Source organism: Fulvia fulva, chromosome 1, assembly GCF_020509005.1.
Source record: "Fulvia fulva chromosome 1, complete sequence".
Lineage (NCBI taxonomy): Eukaryota > Fungi > Ascomycota > Dothideomycetes > Mycosphaerellales > Mycosphaerellaceae > Fulvia > Fulvia fulva.
This window is the reverse complement of record NC_063012.1, coordinates 5114395-5139423: the sequence shown is the minus strand read 5'-3', so window position 1 is coordinate 5139423 and position 25029 is coordinate 5114395. Positions and strand designations below refer to the sequence as shown.

At 51.6% G+C, this 25029-nt stretch overlaps 6 protein-coding genes across 6 annotated transcripts; 2 read left to right on the top strand and 4 right to left on the bottom strand.

The window, feature by feature from the left end:
- Positions 1–9605: 9605 nt before the first annotated feature.
- On the top strand, positions 9606–13332 carry CLAFUR5_00995 (Alcohol dehydrogenase 2; the record flags this gene model as incomplete). The annotated part of the gene is made up of 11 exons (XM_047900143.1): positions 9606–9708; positions 9766–9823; positions 9877–10063; positions 10173–10423; positions 10478–10788; positions 10851–11019; positions 11568–12163; positions 12214–12244; positions 12299–12928; positions 12990–13257; positions 13312–13332. 11 exons carry the CDS (start codon positions 9606–9608, stop codon positions 13330–13332), a joined length of 2625 nt encoding a protein of 874 aa, XP_047756346.1.
- Positions 13333–13987: 655 nt separating this feature from the next.
- CLAFUR5_00994 (uncharacterized protein) lies at positions 13988–15263 on the bottom strand (the record flags this gene model as incomplete). Its single annotated transcript, XM_047900142.1, has 3 exons — positions 13988–14679; positions 14792–14957; positions 15021–15263. The coding sequence occupies 3 exons, from the start codon at positions 15261–15263 to the stop codon at positions 13988–13990; spliced, it is 1101 nt and encodes a 366-aa protein (XP_047756345.1).
- A 2522-nt stretch (positions 15264–17785) lies between these two features.
- CLAFUR5_00993 (uncharacterized protein) lies at positions 17786–18763 on the bottom strand (the record flags this gene model as incomplete). The annotated part of the gene is made up of 2 exons (XM_047900141.1): positions 17786–18476; positions 18516–18763. 2 exons carry the CDS (start codon positions 18761–18763, stop codon positions 17786–17788), a joined length of 939 nt encoding a protein of 312 aa, XP_047756352.1.
- Positions 18764–19036: 273 nt separating this feature from the next.
- Positions 19037–21705, top strand: CLAFUR5_00992 (uncharacterized protein; the record flags this gene model as incomplete). The annotated part of the gene is made up of 2 exons (XM_047900140.1): positions 19037–19174; positions 19222–21705. 2 exons carry the CDS (start codon positions 19037–19039, stop codon positions 21703–21705), a joined length of 2622 nt encoding a protein of 873 aa, XP_047756351.1.
- A 34-nt stretch (positions 21706–21739) lies between these two features.
- CLAFUR5_00991 (Putative isoaspartyl peptidase/L-asparaginase) lies at positions 21740–23090 on the bottom strand (the record flags this gene model as incomplete). Its single annotated transcript, XM_047900139.1, has 3 exons — positions 21740–22306; positions 22340–22618; positions 22653–23090. The coding sequence occupies 3 exons, from the start codon at positions 23088–23090 to the stop codon at positions 21740–21742; spliced, it is 1284 nt and encodes a 427-aa protein (XP_047756350.1).
- Positions 23091–23681: 591 nt separating this feature from the next.
- CLAFUR5_00990 (uncharacterized protein) lies at positions 23682–24848 on the bottom strand (the record flags this gene model as incomplete). The annotated part of the gene is made up of 1 exon (XM_047900138.1): positions 23682–24848. One exon carries the CDS (start codon positions 24846–24848, stop codon positions 23682–23684), a length of 1167 nt encoding a protein of 388 aa, XP_047756349.1.
- Between the last annotated feature and the right edge of the window lie 181 nt (positions 24849–25029).

The following is a 25029-nucleotide window of genomic DNA, read 5'->3' as shown; positions in this document are numbered from 1 at the left end:
TCGTGTTTTCCTTATTAAAAGTATACTAGTATTATAGGCCTGCCCTAATAACTACTCTATCTATAACCCCTTGACCTCCCGCCTCTTCTCTATCTACTCCTCCGTCTCGCTAGCTAGCGTGAACTGTTTAAGAAAGCCCTACTATAGTATCTACTATACTATCCGTCTTACGTCTCGCTTATCCGTTACGATTGACTAGTAGTCGCGTCTTACTACCTTAGCTCTCTGCTAGCCTCGTCCTTCTACCTATTACGGGCACCGTAGTATTATATACTCCGGGTAAAAATGGCGACGACGACGGTAGTAGACGACCGAGAGCAAGGGGGAGACGAGTGGAGGACGCTCTGCAAGAAGGCGGAAGAGATGGTAGCGGCAGAAGAAGGGAGGTTTCCGGAGAGAGCACTGAAAGGAGTAATAAGCGAACTGCTCGGGGGACTGAAGGCGCTTAAACGATAAACAAGCACTACGATCAACATGGCAATCGAGGCAGCAACACGAAACGCAAGAAACAACCCTTAAAGAGACCCGAGACAGACCTAGGGCCCAACGACCTAGGCAACAATCGCGAGCCAACCTACCCCCCCTCAAAGCACAGTACTACGAGTCTATATTACGGACTAGAAAGAGAAGGAAGAGATAGGAAAGATGACCGGGAGGGAGATAGTCGAGAAGATCGGAGTAAAGGGAATAGTAGGGGCAAGGGCAGACAACAAAGGGGTCAAGCTGTTTATAGCACACGTACAGGACAAGAAGGCCCTCGAAATAAACAAGGAGTGGACACTGAAGATCGGGAGCACAGCGAAAGTCTCCCATCAACAGTACATAGTAATTGCGTATGGGGTCAAACCTTTGATACACAAAGGGATACACCAAACCTCCAGAGGCAAAACTAGGTAATAGCACTAGGACTATAGATCACAAAGACAGCGTGGGTCAAGAAGAAGATAGAGGAGGGCAAGAGGGCCTCCTCGCTGATCTTATAGGTTGCAACACTAGAGCAAGCGAACAAGGTCTTAGACCAAGGGTTGTACTGGGACTTTGAGAGGCTAGATGTAGAAATCCATTAGAGCAACCACAGAATCCTTCAATGTTTTAACTGTCAACAGTACGGACATATTGCCCCAAAGTGTAGCAAAGCCACACTAGTCTGCTCACACTGTGCTAGTGATCACGCGACCCAAGAGTGCCAAAAACGGAAGGAGGACACAAGATGCGCAGCATATAGGAGAAAACACCCGGCATGGTCAAACCAATGCCCAGTTAGACTATTAGCCTAGTGGAGAGCGCGGGAAGCAAGGGTAACAACACTAACCAGGTTCCTAGTAGGTGAACAGAAACAACCAGAGAGAACCACCCACCCGAATAAGAGACCCCGGCCATAAGAGGAGCTACAAATAGTGCCAGCAATAGGGAGACTAACGTTCTTGTACAAGGCAGCGCAGAGCAATGGACAAATAAGAATCAACCAAATGATAGGGAGCCAACCCTAAAGGGAAGAACAGGAGGAGGGACGGGAAAACCAACAGCAAGACCAATAGCAAGACTAAACGGACCCAGACACAAACATGTCCTGATGCCTCACACTAACAGACTATCAATCATTCAGTATAATGTGAACAGAAGCAAAGACAAGGTCCAAAGGAGCTTTCTACAAGCCTTAGACCCGGAGGAACACCACATTATAGCAATATAGGAACTATAGATCAACCTACACTCTAGGATTCCATCAACTATACGAGACCCGAGATACTACGTAGTAATAAACAGAACCGAGGGAGTCCCACGAACTTGTATCTATGTCAGTAAGAAGGTACTAGCAGAGGACTGGTAGGCCTGGCCGAGAACCGATAGGGATATCACCACAGTGCAGCTCAAAACAACTCAAGGCCAAGTCCTGATCTATAGCGTATACAACCCACCTCTAGAGTCCAGAAGCAGCACACAACTACATACGCTAGGAAGGCTCCCGGAAGCAATGGACCAACAAAACCACAACATCGTAATAGGAGATTTCAACCTCCATCACCCAAAGTAGGGATCGGACTTCACCCTAGCACACTACTTCTTAGTAGGGAGGCTTATTGGTCAGATGGAAACAGCCCAAATGGACTTGATCACGCCAAAGGGAACAGAAACTTGGGCTAGAAACAACAGTTCTAGCACGCTAGACCTATGCTTTATGTCCTACGCCTTAACACGACGGGTAGAAAGCTGCACAGTCAATGACCAACTAGAGTCCTCATTAGACCACTATCTAATCCAAACCGACATCCAACTCACAGTTGAGGAGGAGAGGGAACCTAAGAGGAGGCTCTGCTAGAAGCAGGCCGAGTGGACACTAGTATAGCAGCGGCTAGAAGGCGAACTAGAACAGGTAAACATTGACAACATACACACAACGGAGGGGATTGACCAAGCAGTGGAGTAGCTAATAGAAGCTATGCAAAGGGCAGCCCAGGCCTATATACCTAAGAAGAGATGGTCGCTATACTAGAAGCTATACTGGACACTAGAGTGCACAGCCAAAGTCAAGGAGGCAAGGAGAGCAAGAAGGAGATAGGAGCAACGACGCACCTAAGCAAACTAGGAAGCCTATAACAACGCGTGCAAAGCAAAGAAGGCGCAGATCAGAAGAGACAAGACGCAGGAGTGGAGGTCAACTGTAGGGATGATCACAGAACACCCGGAACAAATCTGGAGACTAGCAGAATGGGCTAGGAAACTAGACGAGGAACGAAACTCCCCGCCCTAGTTTCCCTTAATACAGGACCAAGACGGGGAAACGCAAACCACTCCGATAGGGAAAGCGAAAGCATTCGCAGACCACTTCTTCGGGACTTAGGTAGAGGCAGACCTAAGCAACATCCTAGGAACACACATTCCTCCGCTAAGGGAGGCTAACTAGCAAGTGTCTACTATAGAGATCGGAAACATTATCAAGAAACTGAAGGGCAACAAAGCCCCAGGCCCAGACAAGATCCCTAACTGTTACCTAAAAGCTAGCAGCAGCCTTATCACTCCAGTGCTTGCGCCAATCTTTACCTAGTGCATGAAGTAGGGGTATTGCCTAAAGGCCTTTAGGCAATCACTAACTTGCGTCCTAAGGAAACCCCAAAAGGAAGACTATACCAAGTTAAAGTCATATAGACCAATTGCGTTGCTGAACACACTAGGGAAGCTCCTAGAGAAGGTCGTGGCTATAAGGCTCACCGGAATAGTAGAAGAACACAACCTCCTCCCGGTAACGCAAATAGGGGGGAGACAAAAGAGATCTACCCTCACAGCAGTCGAACTGATCACAGAGCAAATCAGACACATCTGGCACTATAGCAACAACAAGGTAGCCTTACTGCTTTCACTAGACATATTAGGGGCTTTCGACAATGTGTCCTACGCAAGGCTCCTACATATCCTCAGAATGAAAAGCATCCTAGCCTAGATAGTACACTTTGTGTAGTCATTCCTTAAGGACAGAACAACCCAGATCCTCCTAGGGTCCTTCAAAGCCCCGTAGACCCTAATTGCGAACACGGGCATCCCATAGGGCTCTACACTCTCCCCAATTCTGTTCCTCCTCTTTATGGCCGACCTGACCCCACTCCTAGAAACAGCAAACACCTCAGCATCGGGGTTCGTAGATGACACGAATATCCTAGCGTGGTCGGGGTCCACAGAGGAAAACTGCGCACTCCTAGAGGAGAGACATAGACAATGCGAAAAGTGGGCAAGAGAGCATGGGGCAAAATTCGCACCGGACAAGTACCAACTTATCCATTTTAGCAAGGTAAAGACAAAACACAACTTGGTAGCACTAGTAAAAATCTAGGGGTTCGAGACCTATCCTACAAGGGAACTCAGAGTCCTTGGGATATAGCTAGACCCGAAACTCAGCTAGGGACCACAAGTGAAGAAGGCGCAAGCGAGAGCGGACACTAACAGACAATCAATCGAGAGACTCACTGCGTCAACCTAGGGGGCGACCTTCACAAAGGCCCAGACTATGTACAAGGCTATTGTCAAGCCCGCAATGCTATATAGAGCAGCAATTTGGGCAGCGGAAAAACACATCCCGAAGAGAATTGAGGACCCCCTTAACAGAGCGTAGGCAGCCTGCCTAAAGAGAGTACTAGGGGCATACAAGTCAACCCCTCACAGGACAATGGAAATAGAATCAGGTACAGCCCCTATCAGGGAGTACCTCCAGGGCATGAGGTGTCAATACGCAGAGAAGACATCAGCATACCCAGCCTAGGGAACCATCTAAGCAGCTACTCAAAGGATAAGAACCCAGTAGGAGAGGAGGAGAAGACCTAACCGGCCACATATGATCCCACAGAAGGAAGCAGACCTAAAAACATCACAGGAAATCCTAGCAGCCCTTGAACAGAGAGAAGCTCTGAGGGAGCAAGCTAACACAGGGGACAAAGGGAAAAAGAAGCAAAGCCAAGCAGAAAGGATCGCAGGTCACCTATAGGAAACGCGTTAGAACCAAAAACCGGTGAGGCCAGGAGCCCCACTAGCGGCCAGGACCTTCGGGAGGTATAACTACCTTATCTATAAAGACCTGAAGAGGGCGGAAGCAAGCATAGCTATCCAGATTCGCTCTGAGCACATTGGGCTGAGAGCATACTTGTACCAAAGAAGAGTCCTAGGATACGATTCTAAACGTTGCCCCTATAGCTACCTATCCCAAAACCCGGAGCACATGGTGCTGAACTGTACTAAGTGGGTAAAAGGGAGAAGCCAGTGGAGGGCGAAGGCAAGAGACAGGCAATACCAGGCCATCATCCAGGACAGACAAGATATAAGGAGAGTGACAAGATGGATCCTTAACGAGGACTACCTAGAGCAATTCTCCCTAGCAGTAGAAACGGAAAGGTGGATAGAGAGGAGGGAGAGAGAGAGAAGAGCCGGGGAAACAGAAGGGAGAAAGGGAATCGAGAGGAGGACATCACCAGGGTTACGGGCAAGGTAGTCATAGGGTAACAACTATGACACTAGCGTACCCTGAAGGAAGGAGAACGAAAGGACAAGACAGGAAAGAACGAGGAGGGCAAAGACGAGGAGGTTTTCATCCGTTAATCGGGTTTCCTACCTACACAAATAGACCTAAATAGCGAGAGACCTGCATAGGCCATAGGGCACTAAAACAGGCGAATGAATAATCTATCTATCTATATACTCCGGGTTCTATAACGGGTAGTCATACTAGTATACTAGGCTATATACGTCCGGGACTTACCTTCTATATAGATAGGCCCTTAACCCGATATATTCGGACCTAATCTATATTGCGATACTTACTTCGGCCCTTATTAGGTCACGGTAGAGTAGGTAGTTGTGTCTCTAGAAGGGGCGTAAGGCTAGGGGTCCTCGATTTAGTAGGGGATTCTCTTTCTATTCCTATTCCTAAAGGTAGCCCGCTACCTACTCTATAAGGCTTTACGTCTTTGCCTTATTACCCTTTTTCCTCCGTACCTTTTCCTCCTCCTCCTTCCTCTCTAGCTACTCCTAGGTTCGCTTGACGACTTTAAACGTACGTAGGTCGTCTTGCTTTTAGCTTTAACGTACCCTAAGGCTAGGTAGTCGGTCGTACCTCCTAGCGATCTTCTCTATAGAGTCCCGAATAGCTTATTATACTAGATAATCCGCCGTCTTTCTAGCGTATTAGATCCTTATTCCCTTAATATAATATTTAATTAGGCGGGACCCTATCTCTACCTCCGCTACTCTCGTTAGCGTTGTCTTATAGGCTCCTAGTATCCGTCTAAGGTTCGCGGCCTACGTCCGGTTTAGGGGTCCCTCTATCTGCTTCGGGATCGGTTTACCTACTCCTCCTATCCCCTATATCTAGGCCCCGTAGAGCATTACTAGTTTTACGATCGTCTTGTATATAATCCTTACCTTATTAAACGTAGCTCCCTATATTAACGTTGTGAGTCTAGCTATTATAGCCTCGTTAACCTAGGCTCTATTCTAGGCTTTCCTAATCTAGGGGTTCTAGCTAAGCTTAGGGTCTAGCTAGATTCCTAGGATTTGTAATTCGGGAGAGGGCTTCGTTACGTAACCCTAGATAGTTACCGTTACTTATATATTATAGTAGGTTCTTACCTTGCTAAAGTGGATAAGCTAGTACTTTTCCGGGGCGAAACGGGCGCCGTGTCGACGTGCCTATTCCTCGTATACCTCGTGTCTTTCTATAAGTAGCCGGTAGTTTTCTTCCTAGCTACCTAGATTATTATACCTACCTTTAGTACCGGACCGACCTTAGAGGTATATCGCGGTAGACTTCGTAGTCGGACTTCCTAATAGTACCCTCGATAGTATAACCTATAACAATATTATGACCGTAATAGATAGGCTAACGAAGGAAGTCGAGCTAATTCCGATCGGAGCGATAACTATATAGAATACGGTAAGACTTTTCCTTAAGTATATATTCTCCCGACGCGGATTTCCTAATACTATTACTTTAGACCGCGGTAAGTAATAGATTGCTACCTTCTAGAAAAAACTTTATAAGATACTTCGTATAAGTCGTAAGCTAAGTCCTTTATACTACCTAGAAACTAATAGACAGTCGGAACGTACTAACTAAGTAATAGAACAGTACCTCCGTATATTCACTAACGAGGTATAAGATAACTAGGTAGAATGGCTTTGTCTAGCTTAGTTCGCGATTAATAACTACCTTTCTAAAGCTACTAGTATATCGCTATTCTACGCTACTTTAGGCTATAACCCTAAGTTTATAGAGCGCGTAGACCTAAGCGCTAGAAAAGAGGGAGGACTGACTACTCTCTAGCGACTAGATACGCGATCGGCTAAAGCCTTTATACGCCGGATTTACGACCTTTATAAGCACCTTTAAGAAAATATACGGATGTTATAAGCTCTCTAAGCTAAAGTAGTAAACCGCTACCGAAGCATCCCGCTAGACTATAAAGTAGGCGACTAGGTATACCTAAGTACTAAGAACATCCGTACGACTTAACTATCTAAGAAGCTCGATAGAAGATACGCTAGCCCGTACTAGATTATAGAAGTTATGCTAGCTAAGCTCTTATATAAACTGAGATTATCGGACGCTATAGTAGGACTCGATAACTACTTTTACACTTCGTTACTTTAGCGAGCCGATTATCCTAACTTCCTACTACTCGAAGGCTAGTATCTAGTACTACTACCGCCGATAACTATCGAGCCCGATACTATAGAAGCCGATATAGTCGCTAATATAGTCGTAATACCTATATATATATATAAGGTAGAGAAGATCTTAGATATATATACCTATAAGCAAGTAGGTAAAGTAAAGAAGGGGTAGAAGCGTAAAGTAGATACTTAGTATAAGGTGAAATGGCTTAGATATTAGAATAAGGAGGATAGTAAGACCTAGTAACCGGCTAAGAACATATTTAAACACGCGGCCGCCGCTATTACAGACTTTTACTCTAACCGGCCGGAGTTATCTACGCCTATAGGCTTCGTAGCTCTATCTAATTAGGTCCTCCTAAGTAATAAGGTCCTCGGGCTTAACACGATTAGGGTTAATAGTAATACCGTTACGAATAAGTTGTCTCGAGCTATGCCTCTAATAGAATCTACTTAGTATATATTTACTACATACCGCAATACTAGCTAGGTTACGGGAAAGCCTACTGTCTTAACTAAGGGCTCCGGTATTACCTACTACCCTTAGCTCTACGATAGTACCGGTAGTTATACCGATACTCGAGTGAAACCTATAGAGCCTATAATAATACCTAACCTTAGCTCTAAGGACTATACGCGAGTACTAGCCGAAGATAGACTTAGGTCTAGGGCAAACTAGCTAACTAGGTAGTATATTTCTCGAAGAGAGCCGGTCGCGGATAGGCTAGTTATAGATAGACAGGATATAGATATATTACTAGACGATAATAAGGTATTAGAGGATAATTAGACTTTCGTACGGTTATAGAGTAGTACGAGTAAGTGGCCGTATAAGATAGATAACGCTTAGAGGACTAAGACGTATTTTGAGAGGGGGGGTACTATTACGGGTAGCCCGCGACCCCTTACTATAGCTACGTCGGCCCGGGTGAACTACAGACCTTCCGTATCGGGTTAGCGCGGCTTAGCTTTGCTTTATAACTTCGCCGCGCCTCGCGCTCCTCTTTTATAGCTTTGTAGAACAATAACTCTCTTATTTAGACCCTATAGTACGCGCGCTATTATACGCGTTAAACTATAAGAAGGCCTTTAAGGCTATAGGGTTAGTTTCTATTAACGCGTAAGTAGTACTTAATCGCGTTAATATACGCCTACGAACTCCGCTAGGATTACCCCCGCCTTAGACGACATTATAGTAGTCTTAAACTCCGAGTAATTCGAAGGAGTTTACGTCGTAATCTAAGCTTATATACGACGCTATACTAAGTAACTTCAAAACAGCTTATAATAGCTTCTCTTAGCTTATAAAAGGTAGTAAAGTAATGCTATAAGAGAATACGCTTCTTAGAGCTCGTAACTCTAAGCTTAAACGATAAGTTAAGACTCTTATAAAGCGTCGATCTCGTAAACGAAATCGTCTCTAGTACGGTAGGGTCTTAGAGTATAGAGTTAGCTCGTTATAGGTAGTCGTTAAGTCGTTAAAGGCTATAGAATAGTCAAAGAAGAGTCGTAGGTTAGAGGGTACGAAAGAGGGCTAGCTAAGTAGACGGCGGTATAGTAACTACGGTAGGACTAGCTATAACGTACGAACGTACTAGGAAGATAAAGAGAACAATTCTAAATCGGATAAGAGTATTAAGTTTACTAGTTCTCTATTTATTAGTAGTGAAAACAATTAATAAAGAATGCGAGTTAGTTGTACTAAGACAAAAATCCTAGCTTACTAGTGTTTCTAGCTTACTAGTACTTTACGTTATAATAATTTAGAACTAAGTAGCTAGTATTAAGTAGATTTGGAAGTGGCTAGCTACCCCTCTAAAAGAGGTGGTGGAGCTTTGCCGAAGAACCCCGGATAGGTTGAGCTAGATCCGTACATGCCAAATAGCAGAGCCGTACGCGTCAAATAGCATTTGCCATGACTAGGGCAGCGGGGTCGCTCCCGCTCTCCACGTGCGCCACTGCAAGGTGTTCAGGTCAGGCCCAATCGCTACGAGCAAAGCAAGGCAAGGCCGCGAAGAGAGTGATGAGGACTCTGGTGTAGAAAGCAATACCTTGATGGCCATCGTGGATATAAAGGGTTCGCCGGCTGTCGGTGATGACTGTCTTCCCAGCGATGGAGCTCGCCTTTGAAATGTCGCAAGTCTGTTCCTGGGTTTCTGCCCCAGCTACCATCTGGAAAGAGCTTTGACCCAGGACTCGCGCTTGGCAGGCCCATGCAAAGATGCACGCGTGTGGGACTGGATCTTGTTCTACCCCGCCTGAAGGAGTCGCGGCACACAGGTATGGTGGTCCGAGGCGTACAACTTATACCCAAGGTATCGTAATCAGATGGCTCGTCTGAGAGTGGCCACATAAGTAGGGCACTTTTCCTTGAGTGCTCATTCTGTAATGAATAAACTATCGCTAAGCGTATTGGGCTCTGAGCAAAGAATTGGAATTCATCACACAGCATGACTGATGTCGAGATCCCAAAGACTGGCAAGGCTGGAGTTGTCGTAAATGAAGGGCCAGATTTCCACGTTGAGGTGCAGGATGTGGAGGTTCCAGAGCCAGGTCAGTGCGGAAGGCATTAATGTGATGGCGGTGGGCACATTGCTGATGTTATATCAGGTGCTGGCGAGCTACTTCTCAGGCTGAACTGCACTGGGCTGTGCATGTCAGATGTCCAGTGAGCCCGGATTGGATTGCATGTGGAAGACATGTGCTAATATGCCAACCCAGTTTCATGATGAACGACTGGGCGGTGCCACCAATGTCTCAATTCGGCACCAAGTGTGCGGGTCACGAAGGTGCAGGCGTAGTTGTGAAAGTCGGGAACAATGTCCAGGGCTGGAATGTCGGTGATCGAGCTGGCATCAAGCCGATATGGGACGTGTGCCACAACTGCGAACAATGCTGGACCGGTAGAGTAAGTGCTCGGTGTTGCGAAGCGGTGTTTGCCCGTACCTGCCCAGCCAGAGTCTCCGAGATGGTGGCGGGTGGCTCTTCGAGTATAGCTGACACGCTCTGTTTCGCAGGAGAACTACTGTCTAAAGGGAGTTCACACAGGCTTGATGGCGGAAGGATCCTATCGACAGTATGTGAGGTCTCCTGCTTTGTACACTTCAAGGATTCCAGATGGCGTGCCAGACGAGGTGGCAGCGCCGATCATGTGTTCTGCAAGCACCATGCATCGTGCACTGGTCGACTCCGGGTTGAAGCCAGGCAACTGGGTTGTATTCCCTGGCGGGGGTGGCGGCGTTGGTATCCAGGGAGTGCAATTAGCAAAGTGAGTGCGACGGACCGACATGGTATCCGTCACGGGCTGATGATGTGCCACCAGAGCCATGGGCATGCGGCCGATTGTTGTCGATGGCGGAGCTGCGAAGCAGAAGCTGTCGAAAGAGCTTGGAGCTGAGGAATTCGTCGATTTTACCGAACACAAAGATCCAGCAGGGCGGGTGAAGGAGATCACAGATGGCGTAGGCGCGCACGGTGTGCTGGTGACGGCGTATCAAGCGTACAAGGACGCGTTCAGCTACCTTGGGGATCGCGTTGGCGGCACTATCATGTGCATCGCTTTACCTCCAGCCGGGCAGGTCGTGCTCGGCACCGACCCCAGCTTCTTTGTGCTCAAGAACGTGAGAGTGATTGGTAAGTGGAGCACTTCCCTGCACTCGATGGTCGTCACCTAGTCGCTTACAAGACTGGAACAGGCACGCTCGTCGGCACCATGCAGGACACGGCGGCAGCGCTGGAGTATGCTCGCCGTGGTCTGCTAAAGGGCATCTCCGAAGTCAGAGGTCTTTCGCGCTGGGATGAGTCTGTCCAGGCTCTCAGGAACGGACAGGTCGCCGGACGCGTTGTCATCGATTTTAACAAGGAGTAGCCAGCCTGATGTATGAGAGTGAGTACATAGTACGAAATAGGACATGCCGTATCGTGATGGCTCCTTCTGATACGATGCGAGGCGGTCGCCAAGTCGACGCCCCAAAGGACAGTGGATGTAAATGTCCGTGTCTTTGCTGGCATTGAGCTGCAGTCCTGAGTCCTGGCATTATAACCCATTGTTGTAGTGATTTTGGACGAATGCATGTAAGATACGCTAGGAGCTGGGTCCGACGGATTGTCACCCTTCGGTACATGTACCTTGCCTTGCCCATTCGACGACACCAGCAGCCGCAGCCGGTAGGACTGTCAACCTTACATGAAGAACTAGCTACACGTGCAATTTCCATTGCCATCGCCTGCACCGCCTGCACCGCCCACTCCGCACCGCACCGCACCGCCATTGAGCAAGCGCCACCGCCAGCCTGACTAGTCACCACTGACCACTCACCACTCACCACTCACCACTGCAGTAGCTACTGCCCAGCCTGCTTGTCTCCGTCCATGTAAAGCGCCTCTGCCGCAAACACCACACCGCCCGCCAGCGTGGATTCAGACGACGCCTCCTCCTTGCACTCCACCCCTTCTCTCCGCCCCGCCCCTCTCGGCATCTTCAAGACCGACGTCGACTCGCACTTCCGGCTGGGCTCACAGGCACACGCACCCGCACCCGCACCCGCACCCGTACAGGCACAGCAGACCGAGGAGCGCCTGGACGAGCCGTCCTCAGCGTCGCCGGAATCCCCTCCTCCCTTCCATTCCCACAACTTTCCCGCGCGATACTTTCCCAAGCCCTGCGACGCCGACCCGTACAGCGCGCTCGTCACCGCCAGCTGCGCGTCGGAATCGCTCACCGCGACTGCCCCCCTCGAACCTCCAGCACCACCGTTTGAAGAGACAGAAGGCTCCCCAGGAGCTTCTACAGTCGTTGCAGAGACCAAGGCTGCGCTATCACGCGACACCAAGGACGGCCAGTCTAGCAAGGATCTAGACGACGGAGAGCCACCACCACCATATACAGAAGGCTCAAGTCCGCTCGACGGCTTCACATACGTCATGGCGGCTGCAGGAGGAGGAGCGAGCATTATCACACAAGTCCAGCAGGGCGGACCAGCTCCCATAAACACTGCGCTCAGCGGAGGTAGGCATTGAGCTCCACGTAGAGCGCGACCTTGGCTGACGATGCTACAGGCTCGGATGAGAACATCACCTTGGAGCTTCGGCATGTTTGCCCCTGCAATGTCTGAACGAGGAGTCTACTAACATCGTGCAACAGAGGCACACGATTCACTCTTTCCCGCGATGAGCTTCTGACGCTACCAGAGTTCGTCCTGTTGTCGCTGTTCCCCAACGGTCTGCTCCCAGATGGCCACATGAACAGCTACCACGATGGCGACGTCTACCCAGTCGACGTAAGGCACACCCAGAAACCTCGCGCTATTGCGCAGGTACAACCCCAAAACACAGTCACTGTCAATGACATACAAAAAGTCATGTCCAACTCTGATGTATATTTATCTGACATTGTCTATTTCTCGCAGTACGATCCGATGTCGTTGCAATACATGCTGGAGTTCTTCCGCCATGTTGCACAAACCATACCGCAAACATCTGAAGAGTCGAATCCCACCAGCGACCCGCTTGCACCAAGCACTATGCCGATCGAGCCCATGGCTGGCAATGCGAGAGATATGCTGCAGGACAGAGCAGGCATCATTGTCTTGCGAGAGGATCTCGACTTCTACGCCATTCCACCGCGTAAGGACATTGAGCAAATGGAGATGATCAATATCAAGCGTGCCGCAAGCCGGGCACTACTTAAGCAGGACGGCATCTTCTCTGGCCTGCGCAAGAGCGAGGAACCTGGTACGACGGAACAGCATCTGATTGAGATGCTTACCGCAGGGTGAGTTGAGTTCTTTTGATTCCGCGCGTTTGCCTAGTAACATCTTCTGATACGGATTCAGCGGCTTCAATCACGAAGACACATGGGGTCACAGAGCTGCAGAGCCACAAAAAGCCGTCATCTGCTCTATAGCGTTGGCACGCCTGCGCACTGACATCAAGGGTGACACTGCTGGCGCTGCCAATGCTGTTGGTATGGCACAGAAGCTGCTACTCTTCTGGCGGAAACCTGCGAGGAGATGTTGGTGGGAAGGCGTGGAGCTGGACAACGTTGAGGGCGTCGAAGGAAATCTCAAAGTGTGGATTCGAAGAGTTTGGACGTTGGAGATGGTATGTTTAGGAAAGTGAACCAGGTCGACCTCTTCTGCTAACACGATCTTGCAGAGCGTCATTGGACTGCGCTAGCGACGCCCCGTGGTGAAGATGGCTTTAGGCAGTATCATTCATTCGAAGATCAGAAACTACAACAGGACGCAGCCTCGGGCGTTGACAGGCGTACTTGTCCACGCATCGACTGGCTGTAAAGACGCTGCGGAGATGGCCGCCAACCAAGACACGGAGTTCGTTATCCCTTGATACCCATACGCAGCGGAGACATGATTAGTGGAGGAGTATGCATCGTGCTCAATCCTTTTATGTGGTGCACGTCGCAGAAAAAAGCATTTGGCTATTGCATGCCCGAGGCAGTCACCTCTTGCAGGCAGCAGAGGTTGTGTAGTTTGCTAGTGTATATAAGAGATAATGGCTTAGCACTTTTTCCCTTGCGCCGGGCTACAATGTATCCCTCGCTGCGTTCAAAACTAGCTTACTCGAGGCCTGATATATCATTGACGAGACTGGCACCTAGAGAGGGTGCAAGGTAATCTGGAAGGATGAAATTGCATCGTTGAGGATACGGAAGAAAGCATGCCATGTCGACCTCTCGGCTTGGCCGACAGCTTCGAGCTGTGTCGACCAACAAGAACCCCGGTACGCCTCGCTAGATCATGTTCAATGTACACCTTCAATCCCCAGAACGCCTCAGCAGCCGTGACAAGCATCAAGTCATAAGTTCTCTTCCTTAATCACCCCATAGAACTTTACTGACTGGCGTCACCGCGCCTTCCACCTTCTTGCCCCCGTCCTCAAGCTGGAATTTCTTCTTCTTCTTCTTCATCATGCCCCTATTGAATAAGAGGCTAAAGAACAAGATCCCCTTCGTCGCTGCTGTAATCACCAACGCTGCGCTAGGAGTCGAGTGTGCCAGAATCCCAGCCCCAATAAAACATCCGGCCATCATGCTGGCGAAGAATGCTAGTCGTCGATTGCGTTTCGCATTCTTTAGCTGGAAGAACTTTTTATCGGTGCAGAGCTGGATCAAAGCTCCAGTAATCATGGTCGTGTTGAGTTCCGGCATGGCTACGTTCAAAGCATTTGCGATCTGGCCTGATTCCGCGAAACTGAGCAATGCTAGTATTGCCATGGCTCCTGGCCCCGTGGCCCGTCTGCTGACCCAGTACCGTACGGCTGCAGCAGCTAGCATGAGGAGTGCTTGGAAGGCGTTGCTGACCAGAAGCCAGATCCTCCTTCGCTGTCGTGAGATGTGACCGATGTGTCCAAAGAAGATTGCACCAGCGATGAAGACTCCAATTGAAACTCCGACGTTCGTCTCAACGCCTGGGCCGAGAGCTGGGACGCGGAAGGCGTAGAGGGCCAGGAAGAGGGTATTGCCTGTTTGCTTGGACGTGAAGACGTGGTATGTGGTGTAGGTCACTAAGGTAAGGTATGTCAGCCTAAGTGTCTCAAACCAAGGGCCCAGAAACCATGAGCGTCCTGAGTATGTCTCAGGCATCTCATCAAGGCTTCTGCACCTGCCCTTACTTACTGGCATCGAGCATTCCGGTCACTACGGTCATCAGGAGGAGTTGTGCTTCGAGCCATTTATCCCCCGCTACCTCTTGCATGAAATAGGCTCGCCAGGCAGAGGATGTAGGTAAGCGCATGAAAGAAGTTGGAACTTCTGTTAGCGGATCGTCTGATCGGGTTGTAGGCTAAATGTGGCATGTCAGCGACGACTATCCCAAGGCCAGTGGGTACAATGTAGCCACGCTTACAGTCCATTCCATGCCAAGGTCGTTCAGCCCGTCCGCCTTGGATGCCTCGGAGGGTGACCGCTTGTCCACTCCCACGGACTGTTTACGACGTTCGTAGCCTTGCAATGTGAATGTCTGTTCCAGAGCCGCCGCAAGCTGTGGAGCAGTAACGGCTCGACCAAAGCCACGACGCTCCGGCGAAGGAGGAACTGATCTTGGATCTGATGGTGAGGACATTCCGTCCTGGAAGGATATCACGGGCATTGGTGGCGTAGTCGGCTGCGATTGCACGCGGTATGAACGGTGTAAGAAGTATGGAACCTAGCCTCGTCTCCAACACAGTAGAAGCTGGCCTGGCGATAGACTCTTTGATAGTAGAAAGTGTGTATCAGATCCCTGGATGCCACATCGAAAAAGGAATTATCGTGTAGATGTACTCATGGAGGCGACCGAGCACATCGGATTGTTGACAGGCTTGGCTTGCTGTGCCAACGACCGGGTCGCATGAAGGCAAGCAAGTAGGGCAGCAGTTTGCCAGGAGAACTTGCTAGGCATGGTTGTCTGGGTCCAACTCGTGGTCGTTCCTCGAAATCTTTCTCCCACACCTAATAAGCACACAACGTTGACGCCGTCTATCACCGTCATGTCACGAAGTTTGGCCGTGATCCACCTGGTGGCATTCTGAGACCATCCACCGGAGCCAGCGGAGTCGGATGCCGAGCGCTTGCGATGGCGATCAGCCTATCTGCGTGCCAGCACTGGCACGCGTGAGGGCCGTATGGGTTTCACAGAGAGGTCGAGTGTGGATCCATATGCTTGCCTTGCTCGATCTTCACGGGCCAGTCCTGCAAGGCGGTTTGTTAATCCTACTGTCCCAAAAGTATGTTGAGAGGGCCCGCCGGGTTGCGCATCCATGTGTGTACGCAGCCACCCCTTGGCATGTATCATGACGCTCTTACAGATGGCAGAAGTCGGTGGCAAGAAAGGCTGTTTGACGTCTTTCCCGGCGTCTTATCTGTCTTGAGAGCTTTGTTGAGCCACACCGCGGATGCAAGGGCATCCTAGAAGAAGCTTACCGGGCGACATGCTTATCTGAGTTCTCGCGATGCAAGTCGGTTGTTCTTAGCTTTCGTATGGGTGAGTGTTGCTATAACCTAGTCTGACGCCAAGGAGGAACGTTGCGCAATCGTGGTTCGAAGAGCAGTGCCACAAGCACGATATGACGTGCCGTAGGACTACCTGTCTGGTGCCAAGAAAGACGACTTCTATTCGCCTACACTTGCAGGGGCGGTGGATACCATGATCGACCCGCGTCCGCTAAGCGAAGCTTCGCTGATGTCGATCCCGACGACCTCAGCCTATGTGCACACAGCTGCGTACGCACGCAGTCGACGGTGGGCTCCACGTGCGTGCACCAAAACCGTACATACCCTCAATTTGTCGTCACCTTCGCCGGGCAGTAGCTGTAACCCGTAGACTCCATTCATACTACTCTAGGGCCGAATGCTCTGCCTTGGGACAGGTCGATGCCCAGGCGTGATACCTAGCCAACATAGACGGCCGAGGCCCCGTAGTGCTGCCGTGCCATTCGCAGTCTGACTGTATGCTATCGATATCATCTTTCGCTGCCCGAGTGCTTTCGAAGCCGGACCAATTTCTCGACGCCAAACGAACGTGCCTCTGCTGCCCAAACCTGGTGAATCCATGTCTCAAGCATGGACAGAGATCGACATGTATCAGAGTCACACCTGAGCACTGCGGTCGCCAAATGACGGGCCGCAAACGTTGGCAGCTGATGAGCGTTGAAAGCTGGAGCCCTCGACCAGCATGTCTAGCTCCGGAATGTGATATGGCACTGCATATGAGCTTGCGCGCCATGACGGCGATCTCGTAGTGCTCTGGCATGTGTATGCCTGTGCATCGCACTGCTTGACTGCATGATCTGTTTCTTCCGGCTTTGAGCAGCCTCGATCGTGCGGGCATCAGCAGCACTGGGCATTGCCGACAGTCGACTTGATCAATATCCGGCATCTGGCCAGAGTGCGATGGTGGAACCGTCAACGCTGGCAAGTGAAGCTCAAGCGAGGACACCTCCGACATTCACATGCTTTTTCGCCTTTCGACATGCCTCCGGTACTCCTCACCTATCGACTAGACAGGCCTCCTTTGAGCGTAAGCTCTTAGCAACATCTGTCGTATGCATGTCGCATACTCGTCCTCAATGTCGACTTGATCGAATGGTGCGAGACGGTTGGGCGACAACGCAGTCGGACGGCCAGCAGGACGGGAGTACTCAGCTGCAAGGGAACTCAGATGCCGCTGCCGGAGAGCAGAGCAGACGGACGTATGCCATGCTCACCATTCGTGCGCGTTGCTTCCTGCCGCAGGACAAGCGCGCCACGTCTCTCTCTCGTTTCCTGCTGCTATGCTCCGCTTCACTTGTTGGATTTTGTTTGTGATGGCAGAGCCTGTGCCACGGAAGACGGATGCCCGCATCGCACGGACGCACAGAAAACCGTCGAACCGGCGTCAAACGAAGCAGAAGTGTTTTCTGTCTTGAGAAGATTGCTGCCTCCATGGCCAATAATAATCAAGCTCCTGTAGTGTAATGGTAGCACGCCTTCTTCCGGCGAAGGTAATCCTTGTTCGAATCAGGGCAGGAGTGCTATTGGTAGACTTTTTTGCATTCCCGTCCAGACGACACCACGGAAAGATCAGATCTGGTTGCCCTGCCAGTATACGCGGCGGAGCGGGACCATTGATGCAAGGCTGCTTTGCTCGGTTGTTCAAGCCGCTGAAGTGCGGCAGGGGGTGGCGCAGGCAGCTGATGAGGACTCCTCGCCAGGCCCTACATGTGCGTCAAGTTCTACAGGAGCTGCCATCAAAGGCGGAGCGCCCCTCCATCCTCTGCGAATCGTGCCGGCCCTGGGGTAGCTGCCGGCGTTTGGAGACAGCTGGCACTGTCTCTCCTGTCGCGGGTCGAATGCCAGCATCCTCAGATTCTGCGAAGCGTCCTCCGTGCCGTCATTGCCACAATCCAGCTTCTGCCCAGCGCCGAGGATTTCCCTGAGGGCAGCCACAAAGTCCGCACGATCTAGGTCTTCGGGCCCGGTGACTTTGCCCACCTTGAACGTCACAGATGCTTGCCTGTCCCCGGCATCGACCAAGTTGCGTAGTGGTGTCAGGATCTTCGCCTTCTCTTGCCAATCGCCGGTGTAGGTCGAATCACACCAACTGACCACGACCGTTCTCAGCTTCGGCGCCTTGTTCATCACGTCGCATGCTCTGGATGCTCTTTTACGGATCCCGGCACAGAAGAGATCGAGAGCGAAAGTTGGATAGCTTTGCAGTGACAGCACAGGGCAGAAGAAGACGACTTCAATCTTGCGGATGCAGGCCAAGCTGGGGCTTTGCTCGAGACGTCGTAGCTCGGGGTCCACGCGAAAGAAGTTGAAGGCATGGCTAAACACCAGCTTCCTAGCACAGGATCAGTGCCGGCGGCATTGCAAGTCGCACACGATGCATGCGTAGCAGGTCGAGATGGTGTAAAAGTAGTCGAGTAGTTCGTCTGTTATGGTGGGGTGAATGTTGAGGAGTGCACTTGTGGGAGGACGATGCGACACGCTCGTGATGCCTACCGAGGGAAGCGGGTGGCTGACGTTCTCCAATGGCAGCAGGTACGAATAGACCTGGTTTCGTAGCTCGAGAGGCAATTGTAGGAGGGGTGCCACTGTTGGGTGGCTCTGGCGGTGCTTCAAAGCCATGAAGAGTACATGTAGGTGGTGGCAGAGGGTCCATCGCGCATGCGACCAATGTCGCAATGAGCATGTGAAAGCGCATCGTCATAGACAGAGACGTGTCGCGTCCATGTCTCCGGCGCGTGCAGTGGGCACATCGACGATCCGGGAATTCGCCGAGAGCTGCACCAAACATCCAACATCGCGATCACGCAGCCGGTATTGCTTGCTGCCGCTGGACACGAATGGACGGGGATATGACAGACGACATGTCATTGTCACGGCCGATTGTCAGAGAGCATGTCATTTCATAACGACGCATGCCTGAACCGCGACACGAGCGAGGAGAGTAGTGCGAAGCCCAACGACTTGACGCGCAAAAGAAGGCGGGACGAGGTAGGCGTGTCTGCCATCGACCGACGGCCCTTCAGCATACGCGTGAGTACAGCGGCCAATGCTGTGAAAGCCTCGTTGACGCTCTGCAGTCCGGTTCGCTTGACGTGCTCGCCAGTCCCCGTACACTCACACCGCTATGTTTATTGCCGAGATCTCGACTGCCGCTTGCCTATCTGGACACTGCGGACGATGGCAGCAGACTGTTCTCGGCCCATGTGCCCGTACTGGAAGCTCAAGAGGCTCACGCCGATGGAGATGCCGTATTGATTGTTGAAGAGCTGCACGAAGCACGACTATACGCTGTTGAACGAGTGCGGACGAGACGGTATGCGCTGTGCAGACTGCTCTCATGGGTCAAGGCGTTGCACTTGACGAGGAAGACAGGCGAGGATATACCAACCGCACAGTCTCCGCGCAAGAGGCAGGCTTTGCAGCCGCTTGAAGAGGGAACCCCGTGGTGGAACAATGCTCGAATCGACGTTGATCAGAACTTGCCACAAGCAGACGCCGGCAAATCGGTAATACCAAAGCTATGCCTGCACACGTCGACAGAGGTAAGAGCCCCAGCTGCATCCACGTTGCAGCTTGCACCGGAAGCAGTCGACGCTGGACTGGCTACGGCGGAGTCTGCCCTGCCGACCTCACCCAAGGCTATGTCGCCTGCAAGCCCTTTCGAAGAATTGACCAAGCAGTACCTGGAAGCTCTGTATACCTCGAGACTACCATTGCCGTTTTTCGTCAAAGGTCCTCTGGCTCGAGCAAGAGCTGCCTTCAACTCGCAACCGACCGAACTCATCGACTTCTTGCGAGGATCAATATTGCCGGCTCCCGTCATGGATAAGAAGTTCCGACAAAGTATTGCAGATTTGGTCAAGGACCTTTCTGTCCTTGACACTCCCGACGCCAAACCCAAACAGCGGAAGAAGCGAAAGTGGAAGGCGAAGCGTGACAAAGCCGGTCTTTTCGTGGACGAAAAAGACTATGTCGAACAATGGTGGCGCCGTGAGGACGACGGCGAAAGGGCTGGTGGTCCGCATGAGACTGTCGACATGACGGTGAAACGACGCTCGCAACGTCTGCGCAACAGAGAGACTTTCTTGCAAGTGATCCTGATTCATGAGGTCACTGCATTGGAAGCATCAGTACCACACAAGCTACCGGCAGCGCAGGTGGATGCGCTTCATTCACAGGATGGCCGACCACTGGATCAGGACACGCGTTCGGGCTTAGAAGAGAAGAAGCCCCGGAAGAGGAAGGAAGTTGATGTTGCTGTCACGTTGGCAACTTTGCTCGATCGCTTGTGCATCTGGTACTCAATCGAGAGCAGCTCGCCTGTCAAGAACGGAACGGCTGCAGAAGATGCGGCCAAGGGTGAAGCGAATGATGATCTCAAGAGCTTTGCACGAGATGTCATCGTGCCCTTCTTTCATTCTCGGATACCCGAGCTGGCCAATGCCACCAGTGGGAAGCTGGGAGGTCCGCAAGCGCCGACGCCTAAGAGAAAGACAGCATCATCGTGTAGGAAGCCTGGAGAGCCAGCAGCACGGCAAGCCCCTGAGAAGAAGCCGAGAAGACCACTGACCAGAGTCTCAACTGACACCTTGAATCAGTCGAGCAAGAGGCCTCTAGCCTTGCATCGAGCTGCTACCGACACTGATGCTCTGCTACCTATGGTGAAGCGTGAAATGAGCGAACCGCCTCCTCTATACCGTGTACCTGTTGTCAAGAAAGGCAAGCCACAACTTGGCCAGCATGTGCAGCCAAAGCGTGTTAGCCTGTTGGAGCAAGCTTCTTTTGGAAGGCGTGAAGTTGATCTCTCGGCGATGTCGCAGGCCAACGACACGAAGGTGCGCAAGAAGGCTGACGTGGAAGCTAAATTGCGCGAAGCTATTACCACGCTCAAGAAGCCGAACAGAGATCGTGCCGTTGAGGAGATCGCCAAAAATGCCGATCAGAGCTTCGCGAAGGCGATAGCGAAAGGCAGGAGTCAAACACAGCAGCAGCGCAAGCCAAAAATGGACAAGGCCCTACATGCTGCCAGTGCGATTCCAAGCCAGATCAAGGCTACACCGGCACCTAAGAGACGTGTCGAGCAGGGGGCCACTAGTAGTCGAGGTTCAGCAGGAACATCAATCGTGCCTTCCTCATCAGCAAAGCTGCTAGCTCCTTCTGGAGACGTTGTGAGTAGCAGCTTTGCGCTCCCACAGACAGGGCATCGACCACGGCATACCAATGTCGAGGAGACGCCATCGCGCGGCTTTGCTAAGTTCATGCCCGCTGGTCTCATGCATCAGCCAGGCACACTTCTGGCGTCACCCACCGCAAGCCGGACAGCACCAATCGCGCAGACGCCTGCAAGACCCATAAAGATGGCCTCGCTGGCTGAGACTCCAGCTTCCAAGCCGGGTAGCTTGCAGTCACGGACATGGAGCCCAATGAAGCTGCAGGATAAGCACGTAATACAAGAACAGGCCGCGCCGGGCGTTAATGGAGGCCTAGCAGATACAGAAGTTGGCGGCAAGTCAATCTATGATGCATTGGGCTGGGACGATGATTATGATGAATTAGCATAGCCTTCCACAGCTTTTCAGTTTTCGTAAACCACTTTCACGCGTACGGCGGCGGTCTTGGACCGGTCTGAAAGAGCTCGAACCTTTCTTTCCCATCATCATCCACCCAGGCGTGAAACATGCCGCCACAGTTGAAGTCGTAGACAATCTTGCCCTTACCATCGACGACTTCTATGCCGATGATACCGCCTTCGCCTTCTCCAGTCTTGTGCCAGCGGTCCTCTGCTGAGCGTTGGAGTTGTCCCTCGGGACCGGCAACGGCTGTGACTGCTTGCTGTAGAGACACACTACTCTTGCTACTGCGACTTGAAGAGCTGCGACCTGAAGCGTAGCGTGCTATTGCTGCGGCTGCTCGAACGGCATTCATGCGAAGGAAGCTGTCGCCGTTGCCTGTTCCTGACATGGCCACTGCGCGGACTTGGGGCTCTTCTTGGACTTGAGTGTATAGTACTCTCTGGTAGCCGAACAAGCTCGGGAGACAACTTGAGAGAACGTACGATGGTGTTGACATTGATGGAGCTGAAGACTGCGTCACTGCCTCGAACCATCTCTCCGCCCAGAAACCCGCGCCGAGGGTTGGCGTGTCACCTATCCTGCCGGGCAGCTTGTTGGTGAGCCCACCTGTAGATGTAGCTACGCAGAGTGTGCCCGTGCTGTCCAACACCACGGCTCCAACGGTTCCTTGAGGTAGATACTCCTTCCCGTCCCACTGCGAATCCGCAATGCTGACATAGTCTTCCTCCTCCCCCTCGTTCTCCAGCTCTTCTCCCTCTGCGTTGCCCTCACTGCCACATCCTGCCCTCTCATCAGCCCTCCTCTTGTCTTTCTCAAAAGTCTCATCTCCATGATCTAACCCCAGTCCTCTTCGATGTTCATCCCACCTCCTTCTCGTCCAAAACCAACTCGGCCGAGCTTCCTGGAGCCCCCCATTCTCTCCCCAGTCTCTCAACGGTCCCCCCCTCCAACTGACAGTGCCCCAACGCTCCACCTCCATCCTCGCGCTCTCCTCTAATCAACATCTCCCTCGCCAGCTTGATGGGATGTTTCGTCCTCCGTACTTTCATGACGCCGACACCTCTCTTGCGATATCCATTCGATACCATGACGGAAGCTTCAAGTTCGTGGGTCCCGGCTGTCGTGTAGACTGCTCCGCGGCCAGCGTTAAAGAGCGGATTGAGTTCGAGGAGGGAGACGGCGTACGTTGCGATGTCAAGCGCTGTGGCGCCGGGTAGAAGCAGGGCACGGTTAGCGTGGGAGAGAATGGAGAGTAGGGTGTGCTCGTAGGCCTCGTAGGACTTTTGGGGCATGTTCTCTCTCGTGATGTTGCCTGCCCCGCCGTGGACAATGATGCGCGGGGTGATGGATTTGGGCTTGGAGGAGTAGTCCATGTTTACAGAGATGGAGAGAATGGGCCGTTCAAATGGGTGAGAGACAGTACTTAGCGCTGTGTGTAGTGATGGATGCTGTTGTTGACGGAAGTGTGGAGGATGAAGCATTGGAAGATCTCGGGCAAGATAGGCCAGCACGATATATAAATGAGCTTGCTAGCTCAAGCTTTCCAGCGTATGCATGTCATGGCATCGTTGCACGATGAATCACCGGCACCCAAGCGAAGATTGAAACAACAGGTCAGTAGATGTGGGCATTGAGAGTCAGATAGACAGTCTTCGACGACGTAGTATACATTCGAAAAGTCGCCCGCTATCCGGCAGCGAGCACCAATGCTACATGTATGCACGCACATTCCCAGCGCCATGCCAGCAAACAGCCCAGAAAGTGATCACCTCATAATATCATTACCACGCGCCTGGCAGCTGCTGGAGCTTGTGAGTGACGTCGTCTCTCGATTCCGCGACCTGTCCGGATATTGGATCTGGCGTCTCATCATTGTGGTCCGATTCGACGCCATTGTCTTTGCCCTCCTCGTTGGTACCCTTTGGCGTGTCGGTAGTCTGTAGTGACTCGATGCCGCCCAATTTTCATCCTGGCCCAAGCACATCAGGTGTATGGCTCTCCGCTGTGGCTGGTCTGACTACCGATGTCTCGGAGTGTGAAGTCATGAGCGTACTGGTGGATGTGGTTCTTTCAGAACTGTTGCGAGACCAGAAGTCGTTGGCGACTCTATTTCCGTATGACTCTGCGAAGGAAGAGCTACTCGATTCAAGATCATGCGTAGGGTGTTCGTGAGCTGCTATGAGTGCAGACGTTTGGCTTGCGCTTGTCCGAAGGATGTACGACTCTGGGTCATCAAGATCATCCTTCTCAGAAGCGTCACCGTAGTCGCTGCTTCCTGCTATGCTCGGCGGCACGCCCGTCAAAGACCGAGTAGCTTGCTTGCCCTTGCCCTTGCCGCCCTTGAGGTTGGGCAGAGTATCATTGTGTCCAAAGTAAGGAGGTCGCTGGTGCATTGTGCCATGTGTTGCCATTGATCGTTGGCCTACGTGCGCTACGTCGCTGAGATCGTAGTCCATACCTGACATCCGCAAAGCTCTTTCTAGCTCGAAGTCTGCCCCTGAAATCCCTAGCTCAGCATATGCCTGGTTGACGGCCTCGATCGATGTGGTGTCTAATTGCGACATCGCTGGAACAGAATGATACGACCGTGGGCTGGGTCGATACTGCTCCAAAGCTCTGCTCGACAGCTCAGCATGACTAGCATGTGTGTTCTTGTCTCGCATTGACGCTGGAGAGGATGCCATCCGGTTCATGCCCGAGCCGTGCAGCACATTATTGTGCAATGAGCTGACGCTTGACCCTGCTGCATGGGCACTCGCGCCTCCATATAGCTTCAGATGTAAGTTGGGGTGAGTTGGCATGTGCCTGGAGGACCAGCTCCGAGAACCTATTCTAGAGTTTCTAGACCCACTGTGCAGCGAGGCTGCTGTGCTGAAACCAATGTCAGAACAGACACCTTGCAACCTTACTTCGTTGGCCTTGGCTACTAGATCGGGCCGCTGTTCAACTGGCATCGAGAGTATCATGTCCCTTTCAGCATATCGAGGTTTGTACGCACGCCGAGGCGACGGTGTGGTGCTTTGCTCCTTCTTGCCATTGCTTGGGACATGTGTTGAGTTGAGTCCGGAGTCTCTGCGTTTGAACATGCCAAGAAAACCAGACTGCTTCGGTTCCAGCTTCTTGTCAGGCATTGTGATAGTGTCCTCGACAACTCTCGACTGTACTCTCCAGGCCCTGCCCGGTACTATGCTATTCCTTTCCTGTCGCCTGCACTGTTGTTCGTTCTCAACAACATCAGCTAAAGCGGTCGACGGTTCGCGTCTGGACAACGGCAAGCTGGTGAACGCATTGCGCACCAGCTCAGTGCTTCTG